Source organism: Neopsephotus bourkii, unplaced genomic scaffold (genome assembly GCF_033783945.1).
Source record: "Neopsephotus bourkii isolate Nb327-2 ecotype Australia unplaced genomic scaffold, CSIRO-AGI_Nbou_v1 NB_89, whole genome shotgun sequence".
In the NCBI taxonomy this organism is placed as follows: Eukaryota; Metazoa; Chordata; class Aves; order Psittaciformes; family Psittacidae; genus Neopsephotus; species Neopsephotus bourkii.
In genome coordinates this window covers 59,879-79,565 of record NW_026900606.1, presented here as the reverse complement: position 1 = coordinate 79,565, position 19,687 = coordinate 59,879, and the positions used below count along the sequence as shown (strand labels likewise).

General features: G+C 64.1%; 5 protein-coding genes across 5 annotated transcripts; 2 read left to right on the top strand and 3 right to left on the bottom strand.

The window, feature by feature from the left end:
* Positions 1-244: 244 nt before the first annotated feature.
* On the bottom strand, positions 245-2,702 carry LOC133213270 (proteasome subunit beta type-6-like). Its single transcript, XM_061355411.1, has 6 exons — positions 2,593-2,702; positions 1,863-1,930; positions 1,642-1,773; positions 1,439-1,568; positions 834-978; positions 245-385 (listed from the first exon to the last, which is right to left on the bottom strand). Exons 1-6 carry the CDS (start codon positions 2,665-2,667, stop codon positions 249-251), a joined length of 687 nt encoding a protein of 228 aa, XP_061211395.1. The 5' UTR covers positions 2,668-2,702; the 3' UTR covers positions 245-248.
* A 351-nt stretch (positions 2,703-3,053) lies between these two features.
* Positions 3,054-9,980, top strand: TAF6 (TATA-box binding protein associated factor 6). Its single transcript, XM_061355181.1, has 14 exons — positions 3,054-3,256; positions 3,405-3,491; positions 3,589-3,742; positions 4,423-4,479; positions 4,917-5,036; positions 5,654-5,796; positions 5,898-5,975; positions 6,066-6,167; positions 7,145-7,327; positions 7,542-7,616; positions 7,922-8,047; positions 8,394-8,567; positions 9,009-9,194; positions 9,675-9,980. The coding sequence occupies exons 1-14, from the start codon at positions 3,101-3,103 to the stop codon at positions 9,978-9,980; spliced, it is 1,947 nt and encodes a 648-aa protein (XP_061211165.1). The 5' UTR covers positions 3,054-3,100.
* Positions 3,741-18,209, bottom strand: FIS1 (fission, mitochondrial 1). Its single transcript, XM_061355383.1, has 6 exons — positions 18,120-18,209; positions 17,677-17,809; positions 17,513-17,589; positions 16,630-16,735; positions 16,173-16,370; positions 3,741-3,762 (listed from the first exon to the last, which is right to left on the bottom strand). The coding sequence occupies exons 1-5, from the start codon at positions 18,162-18,164 to the stop codon at positions 16,273-16,275; spliced, it is 459 nt and encodes a 152-aa protein (XP_061211367.1). The 5' UTR covers positions 18,165-18,209; the 3' UTR covers positions 3,741-3,762; positions 16,173-16,272.
* Positions 10,224-12,693, top strand: LOC133213198 (2-acylglycerol O-acyltransferase 2-like). The gene is made up of 6 exons (XM_061355268.1): positions 10,224-10,317; positions 11,027-11,205; positions 11,316-11,520; positions 11,604-11,778; positions 12,239-12,438; positions 12,527-12,693. Exons 1-6 carry the CDS (start codon positions 10,224-10,226, stop codon positions 12,679-12,681), a joined length of 1,008 nt encoding a protein of 335 aa, XP_061211252.1. The 3' UTR covers positions 12,682-12,693.
* Positions 12,849-15,061, bottom strand: LOC133213240 (claudin-15-like). Its single transcript, XM_061355370.1, has 5 exons — positions 14,797-15,061; positions 14,165-14,296; positions 13,692-13,773; positions 13,055-13,162; positions 12,849-12,948 (listed from the first exon to the last, which is right to left on the bottom strand). The coding sequence occupies exons 1-5, from the start codon at positions 15,020-15,022 to the stop codon at positions 12,891-12,893; spliced, it is 606 nt and encodes a 201-aa protein (XP_061211354.1). The 5' UTR covers positions 15,023-15,061; the 3' UTR covers positions 12,849-12,890.
* Positions 18,210-19,687: the final 1,478 nt, after the last annotated feature.

The following is a 19,687-nucleotide window of genomic DNA, read 5'->3' as shown; positions in this document are numbered from 1 at the left end:
AGGTTTTTCCCCACCCAACCTGTGGCTTTTTTTTGCCCCAAATCGGGCTTTTCCAGCCCAATATGCGCCCTCCTCCTCCCCCCAAAACACGGTTTATCCCAACAAACGCCCCTTACCCACAACCTCCCATCATTCCCACCCCCAAAATCGCCCTTTTTCACCCCAAAAAGGCCTCGTTTCCTCCGCACCACCTTTAATTCCCGCTCCGGCCGGCTCCGCCTCAGCCCGCCGCGGGGTCTCCCCCCCGCTCAGTGCAGAGGCCCGCCGTCCCCCCCCGGAAGCTCCGCCCCCTTGAGCACGCTGCGCTCCACTCCCTCCGCTGTAATGGCCGCCAAGCGCAGCACCCCCCCGCTGGAGCCGTCCCGGGCCATGGCCAGCGCCAGCGCTGCGGGGGGGGGAGAGGCGCTCAGAGCCTGGAACAGCCCCAACAGCCTTAAAGAGCCCCAAGCCAGCCCCAAAACCACCTCGAACTGCCCCAAAATACCCTTAAAGAGCCCCAAAATACCTCAAACCAGCCCAAAATGACCTCAACAAGTCCCCAATAGCCCCAAACCAGCCCAAAATAGCCCCAAATATCTCAAACCAGCCCAAAATAACCTTAAACAGCCCCAAAATAACCCCCAATAGCCCCAAACCAGCCCCAAATCGCTCCAAAATACCCTTAAAGAGCCCCAAAATACCTCAAACCAGCCCCAAACCAGCCCCATAGCCCTAAGCCAGCCCCATAGCCCCCCATAGCCCCATACCCGCCATAGCCCCCCATAGCCCCATAGCCCCCCATACCCGCCATAGCCCCCCATAGCCCCATAGCCCCATACCCCCCCTGCCCTCACCGCGCGTCACCAGCTCCTGGCACTGGGCTCGGCTCAGCCCGGGCCTGAAGGCTGCGTCCAGGAAGCCGTAGACGTAGGAGCTGCCGGAGCCGCCCACGGCCAGCGGCTGGCGCAGGAGCAGCCCCCCCAGCGGCACCACGTACACCTGCGGCACAGGGGGGCTGCCTGGGGGGCGGCTGGGGGGGGCTGTGGGGCTGGGGTATGTGGGGATGGGGATGGGGCTGGGGGTTATGGGGCTGGGATACATGGAGATGGGCCTGGGATGAGTAGTTATGGGGCTGGGATAGGGGGTATGGGGTGGGGTAGGCAGTTATGGGGCTGGGAGGGCAGTTATGGGGCTGGGACAGGGAGCTATGGGGCTGGGATGGGTGTTTATGGGGCTGGGACGGGTGCTTATGGGGCTGGGACAGGGGGTTATGGGGTGGGGTGGGCAGTTATGGGGCTGGGATACACGGTTATGGGGCTGGGGCTCGGACAGGGGGGTGCTTCATCGGTGCAGTGTACACTTGAAAGGGGCAAAGAGCCCAATATGGGTCCGAGGGCCCCGCTATGGGTCCGAGGGCCTTGCTATGGGTCCGAGGGCCTTGCTATGGGTCAGTCCTCACCTGCCCCCCTCGCCGTGGGTCCCAGCCGGCCACGATGACGCCGGCGCTGAGCTCCTCGCGGTACCGGTAACACGTCTGCTGGAAGAGGCGCGCGGCCGTGCGCACCCGCGGCGGCTCCTCCAGCTCCACGCTATGGGGCAGAGCAGCCATGAGCCCCATAGCCAGCCCTGCCCCACAGCAGCCCCATAGCGCCCCACACGTGCCTATGGAAGGCGAGCTGATAGGCGACGGCCTCAGCCACGGCCTGGGTGTCGGCAGCCGAGCCCGAGCGGCAGCAGAAGATGCGGTCGTGGATGGGGGTCAGTTTGTCCGTCACGCGATTGGCTATGTAGGACCTGGCGGTGACGGCAGCGATGACGTCAGTGGTGACGTCACGGTGACGTCATCGCGGGGTCGTCGCGGTAACGGCGCCACCGAAGCTCACCCGGTCGTGGTGCGGGAATCGGCCCCGATGATGACGCCGCCGTCAAACTCGGCCGCCATGATGGTGGTCTGGGGGGGAGGGTGGGGGGGCAGTGGCACCTCTGCCCCATAACTGCACCCCCTGACCCATAACTGGCCCCAAAGGGGCTCTTCCAGCCCCACAACTGCCCCATAACTGCACATCCAGCCCCACAACTGCCCCATAACTGCAGCCCCTGACCCATAACTGACCCCAAAGTGACTCTTCCAGCCCCACAGCTGTGCCATAACTGCACATCCAGCCCCATAGCTGCCCCATAACTGCACCCCCGACCCATAACTGCACATCCAGACCCATAACTACCCCCCAGCCCCATAACTGCCCCCCAAAAGGGCTCTTCCTGCCCCACAACTGCACCCCCCGACCTGTAACTGCATATTCAGACCCATAATTGCCCCCCCAGACCCATAACCACCCACCCAGACCCATAACTGCCCCCCAAAGGGGCTCTTCCAGCCCCATACATGCCCCATAACAGCACTCCCTAACCCACAACCACCCTCCAGCCCCATAACTGCCCCATTTAGACCCATAACCACCCCGCTCTGCCCGATAAATGCCCCAAAGGGGCTCTTTCAGCCCCAGAGCTGCCCCATTCAACCCCGTAACCGCCCCCCCCCAGCTCCATAACCGCTCCGTTCAGCCCCATGCCCCCCCCGCCCGGCCCCATAGCCGCCCCATAGCCGCTCACGCCGGTGCTGACGGGCTCCTCGGCCCAGTCCCGGGGCAGCCCCGGCCCGACCCACGGCTGCACCACGGCCGCCATCTCCCGCCGCGCTTTACGACACGGCTCTTTGCGACACTCGTGTGACTCGGGCAATTTACCGCAATGACGCGAAGATCCCGCCTAGCTTTGCGGCAGTGTGGCTCACAGCGTTTCACGCCAAGGGGGGGGGAAATGGCGGCTTTACGGCAGCGTGGCAGGCGCCGCGCAGGTCCTGACAGGATGATAGTGATCACGCCTCATTCCCTCCTCCCGCCATCCTCCAGCGCCGATTTGCTCCCATGTCGCGATTGTGAATCGCGATAGCCCGTTTCCAAGGCATACGGGAAGTGTTAACGCGGGTGAGAGAAGGGCGAAATGATCCCCCTCCACTTTACCCGGGCAGGGCCTGTCGCTGAGGTGATGGAGAAGCCAAGATGGCGGCGGAGCTGAGGGGTCTCTCCGCGATGGCGGCGCCGTGAGGGGAAGGAGGAAGATGGCGGAGGAGAAGAAGCTGAAGCTGAGCCACACGCTGCTGCCCGCCGAGTCCATGAAGGTGATGGCGGAGGCCATGGGCATCGGGCAGGTCCCGGAGGAGAGCTGCCAGCTGCTGGCCGAGGAGGCGAGCTACCGCCTCAAGGAGATCGCGCAGGTACGGGGCGGATCCATTGGGGTGAACGGAGGGGGGGGGGGCGGGGGACGGGGACCCCCTTTGGTCCCATGGATTTGGGAGGGGGGGGAATGGGATATGGGGCACAAACCCCCCCTTTAGACCCGTTCTCTCTGGGGCTGCCCCATAGGACGCGCTCAAGTTCATGCACATGGGCAAGCGCCGCCGCCTGACGCCGGGGGACGTGGACCTGGCGCTGAAGCTGAAGAACGTGGAGGTGGCTCCCGGAACCCCCCCGTCCCCGTCCCGCCGTGAACGGGGCCGCTCGGGGGTGCCCCTGACCCCCGGTTCCGTTTCCGGTTCCGGTCCCGCAGCCCCTGTACGGGTTCCAGGCCCAGGAGTTCCTCCCGTTCCGCTTCGCCAGCGGCGGCGGCCGCGAGCTTTACTTCTATGAGGAGAAGGAGGTGGAGCTGAGCGACATCATCAACACCCCCCTGCCCCGCGTCCCGCTCGACGTCTGCGTCAAGGGTGAGCGAGCGGGGGCGGCGCTTGGGGGGGGTTTGGGGCTGATTTGGGGGTGGTTTGGGGTGATTCGGTCTCATTTTGGGGTGGTTTGCACTGGTCTTGTAGTTTGCACTGATTTGGGGTGATTTGGTGTGGTTTTGGGGTTGTCTAGGCTGATTTTGGGGTAGTTTAGGCTCATTTTGGGGTGGTTTGCACTGATTTGGGCTGATCTGGGCTGATTTTGGGGTGGTTTGAGCTGATTTGGGGTGATTTGGTCTGATTTTGGGGTGGTTTGCACTGATTTTGGGGTAGTTTGGGCTGATCTGGGCTGATTTTGGGGTGGTTTGGGCTGATTTGGGGTGATCTACCCTGATTTTGGGGTGGTTTACGCTGATTTTGGGGTAGTTTGTGCTGATCTGGGCTGATTTTGGGGTGGTTTGGGCTGATCTGGGGTGATCACTGATTTTGGGGTGGTTTGTGGTGATTTTGGGGTAGTTTGGGCTGATCTGGGCTGATTTTGGGGTTGTTTGCGCTGATTTTGGGGTAGTTTGTGCTGATCTGGGCTGATTTTGGGGTGGTTTGGTCTGATTTGGGGTGATCACTGATTTTGGGGTGGTTTGTGCTGATTTTGGGGTAGTTTGGGCTGATCTGGGCTGATTTTGGGGTGGCTCTGGGTGGCCTCACCTTTTCTTCTCTCTCCCCAGCTCACTGGCTCAGTATTGAGGGGGTGCAGCCCGCCATCCCTGAGAACCCCCCTCCTGGTGCGTGACCCCCCCACATCCTCCTCCTCCTTTGGGGGCCCCCCAACCCTTTTTGTGCCCCCCAACCCCCTTTGTGCCCCCCAACCCTCTTTGTGCCCCCCAACCCCCTTTGTGCCCCCCAACCCCCTTTGCCCCCCAACCCCCTTTGTGCCCCCCAACCCCCTTTGTGCCCCCCAACCCCCTTTGTGCCCCCCAACCCCCTTTGTGCCCCCCAACCTCTTTGTGCCCCCCAACCCCTTTGTGCCCCCCAACCTCTTTGTGCCCCCCAACCCCTTTGTGTCCCCCAACCCCCTTTGTGCCCCCCAACCCCCTTTGTGCCCCCCAACCCCCTTTGTGCCCCCCAACCCCTTTGTGCCCCCCAACCCCTTTGTGCCCCCCAACCCCCTTTGTGCCCCCCAACCCCCTTTGTGCCCCCCAACCCCCTTTGCCCCCCATAGCCCCCAAGGAGCAGCAGAAGGCGGAGGCCACCGAGCCCCTCAAGTCAACCAAGCCAGGGCAGGAGGAGGATGGGGCCCTGAAGGGCAAAGGCCAAAGCGTGGCCACCGTGGATGGCAAAGGTGGGCGCCCATGGGGTGTCTATGGGGCACCCATGGGGGTCTGTGGGGTGCCCATGGGGTGTCTATGGGGCACCCATGGGGGTCTGTGGTGTGCCCATGGGGTGTCTATGGGGCACCCATGGGGGTCTGTGGTGTGCCCATGGGGTGTCTGTGGGGTGCCCATGGGGGTCTGTGGTGTGCCCATGGGGTGTCTGTGGGGTGCCCATGGGGTGTCTATGGGATGCCCCTGGGGTGTCTATGGGGTGTCTATGGGGTGCCCCTGGAGTGCCCATGGGGTGTTTATACGGTGTCTATGGGGTGTCTGTCGTGTGTTTATGGGGTGTCTGTAGCGGGCCTATGGGGTGTCTGTGGGGTGCCCCTAGGGTGTCTATGAGGTGTTTATGGGGTGTCTGTGGGGTGCCCATGGGGTGTCTATGGGATGCCCCTGGGGTGTCTATGGGGTGCCCATGGGGTGCCCATGGGGTGTTTATACGGTGTCTATGGGGTGTCTGTCGTGTGTTTATGGGGTGTCTGTGCGGTGCCCCTGGGGTGTCTATGAGGTGTTTATGGGGTGTCTGTGGGGTGCCCCTGGGGTCCCCATGCGGCACCTGCAGGGCTCTGCTCCCCTGCACCCACAGGCAAGGAGAAGAAGTCCCCGTTGCTGGAGGGGGCCCCCGTGCGCCTCAAGCCCCGCAGCGTGCACGAGCTCTCGGTGGAGCAGCAGCTTTACTACAAGGAGATCACCGAGGCCTGCGTGGGCTCCTGCGAGGCCAAGCGAGCCGTGAGTGCACCCCCATAACCGGGGACCCCCATCCCCCCCCGGCACCCCAGTGCTCCACCAACGGCTGCTCTGTGCCCATCCCCGTGGCCTCGTGCCCGCAGGAGGCCCTGCAGAGCATCGCCACCGACCCGGGCCTCTACCAGATGCTGCCGCGCTTCAGCACCTTCATCTCGGAGGGGGTGAGCTCCGCGCTATGGGGCAGTGGGGGGGGTGCCTGCCCCACGGCAGCGGGACCCCCATGGGGTGACCCCAGTGCTGCTGCCCCACAGGTGCGGGTCAATGTGGTGCAGAACAACCTGGCCCTGCTCATCTACCTCATGCGCATGGTGAAGGCGCTCATGGACAACCCCACCTTGTACCTCGAGAAATACGTGAGCCCCACATCCCGGTGCTGTGGGGCTCCTATTGGCTCCCTATGGGGTCTCTGCGGGTTCCCTATGGGTTCCTTATGGGTCCCCTATGGGTTCCCTATGGGCTCCCTATGGGTTTCTTATGGGTTCCCTATGGGTTCTCTATGAGTTTCTTATGGGTTCCCTATGGGTTCCGTATGGGCTCCTTATGGGCTCCCTATGGATTCCCTATGGGTTCCCCATGGGTTCCCTATGGGCTCCCCATGGGTTCCCTATAGGTTTCTTATGGGTTCCCCATGGGTTCCCTATAGGTTTCTTATGGGTTTTCTATGGGCTCCGCATGGGTTTCCTATGGGTTTCTTATGGGTTTCTTATGGGTTCCCTATGGATTTCCTATGGGCTCCCTATGGGTTCCCTATAGGGTTCCTTATGGGTTCCCCATGTGCTCCCCATGGATTCCCTATGGGTTTCTTATGGGTTCTTTATGGGCTCTCTATGGGTTTCTTATGGGCTCCCCATGGGTTCCCTAGGGGTTCCCCATGGGTTTCTTACAGGTTCCCCATGGGTTCCCTATGGGCTCCCTATGCACTCCCTATGGGTTCCCTATGTGCTCTTTATGGGTTCCCTATGGGTTCCCCTTGTATTCCTCATGTGCTCCCCCTGTTTTCCCCATGCATTCCCATGGATTCCTCACGTTTCCCCCCCCATGTTTCCCCCCATGGATCCCCCCACATCTTCCTCCTCCATTCCCCCTCCATTCCCCATCCATTCCCCATCCATTCCCCATCCATTCCCCCTCCATTCCCCCTCCATTCCCCCTCCATTCCCCCTCCATTCCCCCTCCATTCCCCCTCCATTCCCCATCCATTCCCCCTCCATTCCCCCTCCATTCCCCATCCATTCCCCCTCCATTCCCCCTCCATTCCCCTCCATTCCCCCTCCATTCCCCCCCCATTCCCCCCCGTCCCCCCTGGATCCGTCCCCCCCGTGCCCCCCAGCTGCACGAGCTCATCCCCGCGGTGCTCACCTGCATCGTGAGCCGCCAGCTCTGCCTGCGCCCGGACGTCGACAACCACTGGGCCCTGCGGGACTTCGCCGCCCGCCTCGTGGCGCAGCTCTGCAAGAACTTCAGCACCACCACCAACAACGTCCAGAGCCGCATCACCAAGACCTTCACCAAGGTGACGCCCTGGGGCGCTGTGGGGCACGCCGTGGGGCACGCCGTGGGGCACGCCGTGGGGCACGCCATGGGGCACGCCATGGGGCGCTATGGGGCACGCTATGGGGCACGCCATGGGGCACGCCGTGGGGCGCTATGGGGCACGCCGTGGGGCACACCGTGGGGCGCACTGTGGGGCGGGGATGTGGGGCCCCAGCCTCCCCTCTCTGCCCTAGAGCTGGGTGGACGACAAGACCCCCTGGACCACGCGCTACGGCTCCATCGCAGGCCTGGCTGAGCTGGGCCATGACGTGAGTGAGGCTCCGGGTGTCCCCAGTGACCCACAGTGACCCACATGTACCCATAGCCCCCCATGTGCCCATTGCACCCCATGTGCCCATTGCACCCCATGTACCCATTGCCCCCCCATTGCCCCCCATGCCCCCATTGCCCTCCCATAGCCCCCCATGTCCCCATTACTGCCCATGTCCCCACTGTCCCCATGTCCCCGTTACCCCCCATTGCCCCCCATTGCCCCCCATGTCCCTATGTCCCCATTGCCCCCCATTGCCCCCCATTACCTCCCATTGCCCCCCATGTCCCCCTCTCTCCCCAGGTCATCAAGACCCTGATCCTGCCGCGCCTGCAGGTGGAGGGGGAGCGGCTCCGGAGCATCCTGGAGGGCCCCGTGCTCAGCACCATCGACAAGATCGGGGCCGACCACGTCCAGAGCCTGCTGCTGGTGGGGGACATTGGAGCCCTATGGGGCTGGGGGCACACTGCATCCCTATGGGGCTGGGGGGGGACATTGGAGCCCTATGGGGCTGGGGGCACACTGCATCCCTATGGGGCTGGGGGGGGACATTGGAGCCCTATGGGGCTGGGGGCACACTGCATCCCTATGGGGCTGGGGGGGGACATTGGAGCCCTATGGGGCTGGGGGGATATTGCATCCCTATGGGGCTGGGGGCACACTGCATCCCTATGGGGCTGGGGGGGGACATTGGAGCCCTATGGGGCTGGGGGCACACTGCCTCCCTATGGGGCTGGGGGCACACTGCCTCCCTATGGGTGCCCTCTCCCCACAGAAGCACTGCGCCCCGGTGCTGGCCAAGCTGCGGCCCCCCCCGGACCAGCCCGACTCCTATAGGGCAGACTTCGGGTACCTGGGGGCCCTGCTCTGCTCCCACGTGGGCAAAGCCCGGGCGCAGGCGGCCCTGGCGGCCCAGCAAGTGAATAGAACCACACTGACCATCACCCAGGTGGGCTATGGGGGCTGTGGGGGGCTATGGGGGCTATGGGGGTATGGGGGGCTATGGGGGCTATGGGGGTATGGGGGCTATGGGGGGCTATGGGGGCTATGGGGGTATGGGGGGCTATGGGGGCTATAGGGGTATGGGGGCTGTGGGGGGCTATGGGGGCTATGGGGGTATGGGAGGCTATGGGGGCTATAGGGGTATGGGGGCTATGGGGGGCTATGGGGGGCCTATGGGGTCATAGGGGGCTATGGGGGCTATGGGGGGCCATTGGGGGCTATGAAGGACCGTGGGGGGCTATGGGTCTATGGGGGGCTATGGCACCACAGGGGCTATGGGGCCATGGGGGGCTATGGGGGCTATGGGGCCATGGGGGCTATGGGGGGCTATGGGTCCATGATGTCCATGGCTCCATGTCCCCCCCTCACTGGGGCCGTCCCTCCCCAGCCCCGCCCCACGCTGACGCTGTCCCAGCCCCCCCCGGCCGTGCCAGGGGCCCCCCCCCCGCGCCCCCCCGGGCTGCTGAAGGTCCCAGGAGCCATCGCGGTGCCCGTGGGGGGGGCACGGGGGGGGGGCCCCCAGCCCTCGCCCCCCCCCAAGTTCATCGTCATGGGAGCGGGAGCCGGGCAACAGGTACGGGGGGGGGTATTATGGGATGGGGGGGGTATTATGGGATGTACGGGTATTGTATTATGGGGTGTGCGGGTATTGTATTATGGGATGTGTGGGTATTGTATTATGGGATGTATGGCTATTGTATTATGGGATGTGTGGGGTATTATGGGATGTATGGGTACTGTATTATGGGATGTGTGGGTATTGTATTATGGGATGTGTGGGTATTGTATTATGGGATGTGTGGGGTATTATGGGATGTACGGGTACTGTATTATGGGCTGTGTGGGTATTGTATTATGGGATGTATCGGTATTGTATTATGGGATGTGTGGAGTATTACGGGATGTACGGGTACTGTATTATGGGATGTGTGGGTATTGTATTATGGGATGTATGGGTATTGTATTATGGGATGTGTGGGGTATTATGGGATGTACGGGTACTGTATTACGGGCTGTGTGCCCCATCTTGCCCTGTGCCCCCCTCCCCCCCCAGGTGCTCACGTTCAGCACCAGCCCCGCCCCCACCGCCACGTCTCCGGTGAGCACCAGCGCCCCCAGCGTGCAGCCCGTGGTCAAACTGGTCTCGGCCGCCCCCACGGTGCCCAGCGCCACGGTGAGCGCCGTTGCCGGCAGCGTGCAGAAATACATCGTGGTGTCCCTGCCCCCCCCCGGCGACACCAAACCCCCCCCAACCCCCACCCCCACCGCCCCACCCCCCCCCGGCCCGCAGCCCTCCCCCCCCGCTGCCCTCACCCCCAAACCAGAGCCTGGGGACAGCCCCCAGGGGGACGCGCAGTGACCCCCCCCCCCAGTGTCCCTATGTGGGCACCCCCTCAATGGGGTCCCCCAATGTACCCCCATGTTGTAAATACTCCAATAAACTGCCCCCCCCCATCGCCTCCTTGCACAAGCGTTCCCCTTTGCACACCCATTTACACAAGACCCCCCCCAGGGGAGCGCAGAGGGGGCGGAACCAACCCCTTTATAACCACCGGCTCCTAGCGCCCCCCCCCGTGCTCCCATTGCCTCCCATTGCCCCCCAATGGCGCTGCGCTTCGCCCCGCTCCGGATCCCGCTCCAGCGCCGGCTCCAAACAGCGGCCGTTCTGCAGTGGGTCTTCTCCTTCCTCGCCCTGGGTGAGCACCCCCAAACCCCCCCCCATAGGGAATGGTGCACCCAGGAGGGGGTTGGGGTGCTGGGGGGGGAATGGGGGCTCCTCGAAATGGGGTGACCCGGGGGGGGGGGAGGTCCTCCAATTCCTCCACTCTCCCTTGTTCTTCCTTCCCTGTGCCTCCCATAGGGAATAGTGGACACGGGCGGATTTGGGAATGTGCTCCCCATAGGGATCACTGCACACACACACACACAGGGGGGTGTTTGGGGGTACCGGCCCCCCCATCCCGCTGTGTCTCAGTGGGATGCCGCACTGTCCCCCTCCCTCGGCACTGCAGTGGTTCAGCCCAGCGCTGTGTCCCCCATAGGGCTCATTGCACACACGCACACACACACAGGGGGGTGTTTGGGGGTACCGGGCCCCCCCCATCCCGCTGTGTCTCAGTGGGGTCCCCCCCCTCGCACCGCAATGGTTCAGCCCAGCACTGTGTCCCCCATAGGGATCACTGCACACACACACATAGGGGGGTGTTTGGGGGTACCGGGCCCCCCCATCCCGCTGTGTCTCAGTGGGGTCCCCCCCTCTCGCACCGCAATGGTTCAGCCCAGCACTGTGTCCCCCATAGGGATCACTGCACACACACACATAGGGGGGTGTTTGGGGGTACCGGGCCCCCCCATCCCGCTGTGTCTCAGTGGGGTCCCCCCCCCCCTCGCACCGCAATGGTTCAGCCCAGCTGTGCTCGCTGCTGTTCGCGCTGGCGCTGCTCGGGCCCCTCCGCCTGCCCGCGCTGCTCTACGGGCTCTGGCTGTGGGCGGACCGCGACACCCCCTGCCGCGGGGGGCGCCCTTCCCGCTGGGTCCGCTCCTGGACGCTCTGGGAGCACTTCCGGGACTACTTCCCCATCTCGGTGAGCCTGGGGTCCTTCAAGGGGGGGGGGGGGGGTCCGCCGGGCGGTTTTAGCTGCCCGCCGCGCTGCCTGCTCACTGAGTGCCCCTCTCCGGGGCCTTGCCCCCGCAGCTGCGGCGCACGGCGCCGCTGGAGCCGAACGGGAGCTACCTCCTGGGCCTGCACCCCCACGGCGTCCTGGCCGCGGGGGCCTTCGGTAACTTCTGCACCGAGGCCACCGGGTTCGGCCGCCTCTTCCCGGGGCTGCGCCCGCAGCTCCTGACCCTGCCCGCCTGGTTCCGGGTGCCGCTGCTGCGGGAATACCTCATGGCCGGAGGTAGGGGGGGCACCAAGCTTTGGGGGGGGGTTTAAACGGGTTTTGGGGGTCCCATTGTGTGTGTTCCCACCCCACACAACCAGGGTTGGTGTCGTCCGAGCGCCGCAGCCTCGAGTTCCTGCTGGGCCGCACCGGGGGGGGGCACGTGGCCGCCATCGTGCTCGGGGGGGCCCCCGAGGCCTTGGATGCGCACCCGGGGGCGCTGCGGCTGCAGCTGAGGCACAGAACGGGCTTCGTGCGGTGCGCGCTGCGGCACGGGTGAGGGGGGGCTTGGGGGAGCGGGGGATCCCATTGGGAGCAATGGGGGGGGTGTTTATGGCACTGGGTTATCCCATTGTGAGCAATGGGGGGGTGTTCATGGCACTGGGTCATCCCATTGGGAGCAATGGGGGGGTGTTCATGGCACTGGGTTATCCCAATGGCAGCTATAGGGGGGGTGTTCATGGCACCGGGCTATCCCATTGGCAGCTATAGGGGGGGGTGTTCATGGCACCGGGCTATCCCATTGGCAGCTGTAGGGGGGGGTGTTCATGGCACTGGGTTATCCCATTGGCAGCTATAGGGGGGGTGTTCATGGCACGGTGTTCATGGCACCGGGTTATCCCATTGGCAGCTATGGGGGGGGTGTTCATGGCACCGGGCTATCCCATTGGCAGCAATGGGGGGGGTGTGGCTGTGTCGCTGTTCCCCCCTCGCCTCTCACCCCCCCTCCCCGCAGCGCCGCGCTCGTGCCCGTGTTCTCCTTCGGGGAGAACGAGCTGTTCCGCCAGGTGCGCAACCCCCCCGGCTCCGCCCTGCGCGCGCTCCAGGCCCGCGCCCAGCGCGCGCTCGGGTTCGCGCTCCCGCTCTTCCACGCGCGCGGCGTCTTCCAGTACGACGTCGGGCTCCTCCCCTTCCGGCGGGCCGTGTGCAGCGTGGGTGAGACCATTGGGGCCAGTGGAAGGGGAGGGGGTTATTGGGGTTCCCTCTCCCCCATAACGCCCCCTTTGTGGGGGTCTCTCCGCAGTGGGGCGGCCCCTGCTGCTGCCGCGCATCCCGGACCCCCCCCCCGAGGCCGTGGGGCTGTGGCACGAGCGGTACCTGCGGGGCCTCACGGAGCTCTTCGAGCGCCACAAGGGGGACTTCGGGGTCCCCCCCGAGCGGCACCTGACCTTCGTGTGACCCCGGCCCTCCCCCCACGGCACACCCACAGGGGGGTAGGGGGGGTGTGACCCCTGCCCCTCCTCCCCCCCCCAATAAATGGCTCCAATGGAGGTGCAGGAGGGGTTTTGGGGGGCAGGACCCCGGTTTACACCACTATGGACCCGTCGGGGGGGGAAGGGGAGGGTCTGTGGGAGGGGGGTCGTTGCCCCTGCAGTGACCCCGTGACGTCACACGTAGGCGTTCCGCACGTACTTGTCCCCGAGGCTGGTGGCGGGGGGAGGGGAGCTGCGGGGGGAGGGGGTGTCAGTGTCACGTGACCATCGCCCCCTTCACCCCCCCCGCCTTCTTACGGGTGGGGGAGGGGCGCTGGGGGAGGGGCGTGGTCTCTCACCTGCGGCTCCCGGGGGGGTTCCTCGCGAACGCCATCACCAGGGCCCCGCCCACCGCGGCCATGGCCCCGCCCCCTCCCGCCTGCAGCACCCCCGGGCCCGGCTCGAACCTGGGGGGGGTGGGTGTCAGCAAACAGCGCCCCACAGAGCCCTCATAGCACCCCATAGGCCTCCACATAGCCCCATAGACCCCCCCATAGATGCCCTCTTAGCCTCCCTAGAGTCCCCGTAGCCTGCCCCATAGCGGCCCATAGACATCCCATAGCCTGCCCCATAGACATCCCATATCCCGCCCCATAGCGGCCCATAGACATCCCATAACCCGCCCCATAGCGGCCCATAGACATCCCATAACCCACCCCATAGCGGCCCATAGACATCCCATCACCCGCCCCATAGCGGCCCATAGACATCCCATAACCTGCCTCTTAGTGGCCTATAGACATCCCATAACCCACCCCATAGTGGCCCATAGACATCCCATAACCCACCCCATAGCGGCCCATAGACATCCCATAACCCACCCCATAGTGGCCCATAGACATCCCATCACCCGCCCCATAGCGGCCCATAGACATCCCATCACCCGCCCCATAGCGGCCCATAGACCCCCCCCCCCCATAGGCCCCCCTGCCCCACCGGACTCCGGTGTGTTGGGGGTCGAAGAACTCGTGGCTGATGGCGACTGCGAACCAAGCAGCAGCGGCCAATGACAACAGGCCTGCGGGACCCATAGAGGACATAGTGACCCATAGCGGGACCCATAGAGACCACAGTGACCCATAGAGGGACCCATACAGCCCCATAGCAGCCATAGAGATCCGTAGCAACACATTGAGGCACACAGACACACATCGCACCCTATGGCAACCCCGTAGCAGACTCGTAACACCCACCCCAGACCAACCCATTGGATCCCCGTAACAACCCATAGCAGCCCCATAGACACCCCATAGCCACCCAGTAGCAGCCGTAGAGGCCCATAGCAACACTGAGGCACATATACACGCATTGCACTCTATGGCAACCCCATAGCAGCTGCATATCAACCCATTGCATCCCCATAACAACCCATAGCAGCCCCATAGCCGCCCCATTGCCCCCCCCCGTACCTGCCAGTAGCAGAAGAGCGCCCCCTGCTGCACGGGCGGACCTGCGGGCACCGGGGACCCCCCCCAGCACCACCCCCGGCACCGCCAGGAGCGTGGCGAGAACGGCCAAGGCCCGGGAGCCCTGAAGATACCCTGGGGGGGGGGGGGGAGTCCTGAACCCCCCATACCCCACATCCCATATCCCATACCCCATATCCCATATCCCATATCCCATACCCCATACCCCATATCCCATACCCTATATCCCATATCCCATACCCTATATCCAATACCCCATACCCCACATCCCACATTCCATATACCATACCCCACATCCCACATCCCATACCCCATACCCCATACAGCCCATACCCCCTATCCCATACCCCATATCCCACATCCCATACAGCCCATATCCCCTATCCCATACCCCATATCCCACATCCCATACATCCCATACCCCCATCCCATACCCTATATCCAATAACCCACATCCCATACCCCATATCCAGTACCCCACATCCCACATCCCATATCCCATATCCAATACCCCACATCCCATGTCCCATACCCCATATCCATATCCCATATTCCATACCCCATTCCCCCTATCCCATACCTCATACCCCCTATCCCCATACCCCCCCCCATACCGGGCAGGGTGATGAGGGACACGAGGGGCACACAGGACGTGACCCCGCTGGCGTCCGTGGCGCAGTCGTTCCAGAGCCCGCGGGTGATGGCCACGGTGGCCACAGCGGTCGCCTGCCCCCCGGCCATGCCCCACACGCTATGGGGCAGGGAGGCCACGAGCAGCCCCCACCCCACAGCGCCCAGGGCCACCCCCAGGGTCACCCCCCAGCCCAGCGCCGGGGTCATGCGGGGACACGGGGGGGTCAAGGGCAGGTCAAGGTCGTGGCAGGGTTGGGGTCGCGGTGCTCGTGCTGCTGCCGCTGTGAGCGCAATGGGGTGGGGCTGTGGGGCCATGATAAAGGGGGGGGAGGGGAGACACCCCCCATTGCCCCTCCCCCCCCGGCCAGGAAGGAACCCCCCCCCTCCCCCTGCTGGCACCGGCACCCCCCTTCCTGTTGACGCCAATGGGGGACAGCGCTGTGGGGCAGGGACATGACTATGGGGTAGAGAGCACAGTGGGGCAGGGATACTGCTGTGGGGCAGGGACATGGCTATGGGGTAGAGAGAGCACAGTGGGGCAGGGACATGGCTATGGGGTAGAGAGAGCACAGTGGGGCAGGGACATGGCTATGGGGTACAGAGCACAGTGGGGCAGGGACATGGCTATGGGGTAGAGAGAGCACAGTGGGGCAGGGACATGGCTATGGGGTACAGAGCACAGTGGGGCAGGGACATGGCTATAGGGTAGAGAGAGCACAGTGGGGCAGGGATACTGCTGTGGGGCAGGGACATGGCTATAGGGTAAAGAAAGCACAGTGGGGCAGGGAAATGACTGTGGGGCAGAGACCGTGCTATGGGGCAGGGACATCACTATGGGCCTCAGTGGGGCCCAGGTACATGGGTCCTCTGTGGGGCCCGGATGCTGCCATAGGGCCCAAAGGCCTCAGTGGGGCACAGACGCTGCCATGGAGTGCACACACCTGGGTCTCATAGAGGGTTCCAATGCTGCTGTGGGGCTGTGGGATGCTATGGGGGCCTCTATGGGGCCTGCATTCCTCAGTGGGGCCTGGGCTCCGCTATGGGGCACAGATACCTGGGCTCCCTATGGGGAGCAGCCACCGCTATGGGTCCGGTCACCGCTCTGGGCCCCAGATTCCTCCGTTCCCCTCCCCCCCCCCCCCCCGTTCCCGGTGGGGGAGGGCAGGAAGGGCGGAGGGGGAGGGGCGCTTCCTGCCACGCGCAGGGCACCTGCAGAGCCCCGGGGGGGCGGGGCAGGAAAGGGCGAGGATCGCGTTAGCCCCGCCCCCTCAGGTCACGTGGGGTCAGGGCGAGCCTGAAGCTGTTTATTTACAACGGGATGGGGGGGGTGGGGGTGGAAGCCGCCGCTTGACGTCACCGTGACGTCACCATGACGCCATCGCGTTGTCCTCGCCGTCCGCAGCAGGGCCAATGGTGGGAAGGGGAAGGGTCACGTGGGGGAGAGCACGGCGATGACGTCAGTGGCGGGCACGGGAGATAGCCAATCCCAGGAGCCCGGCCAGGCCGGCCACGCCCAGAGCCACGCCCCCAACAATGGCGGCGCCCAGGAGCCCATCTGGGGGGGGGGAGAGATGTCACAGGGGTCAGAGGTCAGCCCGCCAATGGGGGGGTGGGTCTGGGGGGCACTAAGGGGTCTCCATGGATCTCTATAGGTCCCTATAGGTCTCCATGTGTATTTGTGGGTCACTATGGGAGTCTGTCAGTCACTATGGGGTGGCTATGGGTCCTTAAAGGTCAAGCTATAGGTCTCTGTGGGTCTCTGTGGGTCTCTATGGGTCCCTGTGGGTCTCTATGGGTCTTGCTATGGGTCTCACCTCTCTTCATGCTGTCCCGGATGCGGCGCCGCAGCCGCAGCCCCTGCGTGTTCTGGGGCTCAGCCCCAAGCAGCCGCTCCACGTGCTCCAGAGCCCGCTCGTACTCCTGCGCTGGAGCAGGGTCAGCTCCAGTGTCCCATAGCCCACACCCCATACCCCATACCCCATATCCCATACCCCATATTCCATATCCCATACCCCATATCCCATACCCCATATTCCATATCCCTTACATCCCATACCCCATATCCCACACCCCATACCCCATATCCCATACCCCATATTCCATATCCCTTACATCCCATACCCCATATCCCACACCCCATACCCCATACCCCATATCCCATACCCCATATTCCATATCCCTTACATCCCATACCCCATATCCCACATCCCATACCCCATATCCCATACCCCATATCCCATATCCCATATTCCATACCCCACATCCCATACCCCATATCCCACATCCCATACCCCATATCCCATATCCCACACCCCATACCCCATATCCCGTACCCCATATTCCATACCCCACATCCCACACCCCACATCCCATACCCCATATCCCACATCCCATACCCCATATCCCATATCCCACACCCCATACCCCATATCCCGTACTCCATATCCTGTGCCCCACATCCCATACCCCATATCCCACATCCCATACCCCATATCCCATATCCCACACCCCATACCCCATATCCCGTACCCCATATTCCATACCCCACATCCCATACCCCACACCCCATACCCCATATCCCGTACCCCATATTCCATACCCCACATCCCACACCCCACATCCCATACCCCATACCCCATACCCCATACCCCATATCCCCCACACCCGGCACCCCACACGCCCTGCCCCACATCCCACCTTCAGCCGGTAGTTGCCCAGTGCCAGGTAGAACACGTAGTCGCGCTGCTCCTCCCTTGTCCCCTTTGGCAGCAGCTCTGGGGGGACAGCGCAGAGGACACCGTGCTCAGGCCCCCGCTCCCCCTTGCCCCACAGCGCCCCACAGCGCCGCACTGCGGACCCACCTTGCAGCAGGGCCACCCCCTTCCTCACGTCCGCCCCATAGGGGCTCCGCACCAGCCCCCAGGCGTACTCGAACTGGCAGCTCCGGCTCACGGCCCCCCCCTGCCGCTGCTCCGCGTACCGCCGCTCCAGCGCCTGCAGGGGGCGGCAGTGGGCGGGGGGCAAAGGGGCGGGGCTTGCACCGCGAGGGGGCGTGGCCTGCGGCGAGGGGAGGGGCCGCGAGGGGCGGTGGGAGGGGTCTGAGGGAGGGGCGGGGCCTCGAGGGGAGGTGGGCGTGACCGAGGGGAGGGGGCTGTCCTCCGAGCGTGCGGGAGGTCGGGGAGGGGGCGTGGCGTGCACCGAGGGGAGGTGGGCGTGGCCTGAGGGGGGTCTCCGGTGGCGCGGGAGGTCGGGGGCGGGGCGGTGTGGCCGCGCGGTCACGTGACGCGGGTGGGCGGGGCCTCACCATCAGGTCCTCCACGGAGACGACGTCGTCGAAGTCGGGATCCATCGCCACCCGGAAGCGGCGGGGCCGGAAGTGACGTCCTCATAACCGCGCCCCTCTCGGCGCAGCGGCGACACACACCGCCCGCCCCGCCATGACGTTCCGGGAGTGAGCGGGGCCCTGGTGTTGCCCAGAAGGCACCGCCCTCTGCTCGCCTAATGGCTGAGAGGGGGAAAAGGGCGAGGCGGAGATGGTCAGGTGACAACAGCGGTGGGGGGGGCTGGCGCTTGTGGGGGCCTGGGTCCCAGCTGGGAGCTGCTGGGACCCTTTTTGAGGTGGCCCCTTTCTGCTGGGTCCCATATTGTTGGTGCTGGGTCCTATATTGGGGTGCTGGGTCCTGTATTGGGGTGCTGGGACCATTTTTGAGGTGGCCCCTTTCTGCTGGGTCCCATATTGTTGGTGCTGGGTCCTATACTGGGGTGCTGGGTCCTGTATTGGGGTGCTGGGACCTGTATTGGGGTGCTGGGACCATTTTTGGGGTGCCCCCTTTCTGCTGGGTCCCATATTAAGTGCTGGGTCCTATATTGGGGTGCTGGGTCCTGTATTGGGGTGCTGGGACCATTTTTGGGGTGCCCCCTTTCTACTGGGTGCCATATTGTTGGTGCTGGGTCCCGTATTGGGGTGCTGGGACCTTTTTTGGGGTGCTCCCTTTCTCCTGGGTCCCATATTGGTGGTGCTGGGACCTTTTTTGGGGTGCTGGGACCATTTTTGGGGTGCCCCCTTTCTGCTGGGTCCCATATTGGGGGTGCTGGGACCTGTTTGGGGGTGCTGGGACCATTTTTGGGGTGCCCCCTTTCTGCTGGGTCCCATATAGTTGGTGCTGGGTCCCATATTGTTGGTGCTGTGTCCCGTATTGGGGTGCTGGGACCTTTTTTAAGGTGCTGGGACCTTTTTTGGGGTGCTCCCTTTCTCCTGGGTCCCATACTGGTGGTGCTGGGACCTTTTTTGGAGTGCTGGGACCAATTGTGGGGTGCCCCCTTTCTGCTGGGTCCCATATTGGTGGTGCTGGGTCCCATATTGGGGTGCTGGGACCTATTTTGGGGTGTTGGGACCATTTTTGGGGTGCCCCCTTTCTGCTGGGTCCCATATTGGTGGTGCTGGTTCCCATATCGCAGGTGCTGGGTCCCCTGTTGGGGGTGCTGGGACCCTTTTTGGGGTGCCTCCTTTCTGCTGGGTCCCATATCGGGGGTGCTTGGTCCCATGTTGGGTTGCTGGGACACTTCTTGGGGTGCCCCCTTTCTGCTGGGTCCCATATCGGGGGTGGTAACTGGACCCACCATCACCATGGCGACAATGGGTGCCATGGCAACGGGGACAGCACGGCCACGGGGTCTCCCTGGTGTGCAGCGAAGGGGCCCCGTGCCCCATAGGGCCCCTGTGCCATGGGGGGGCGGTGGGGGTGGCACCCTCCACCTCCAAGGCCACCTGATGTCACCAGTGACGTCACCCATGGCATCACCCGTGACCTTCCCCACCCCCCAACCGCCCCGTTGGACCGCTGCCCCCAACCCCCAACCCTTCTGAGGGTC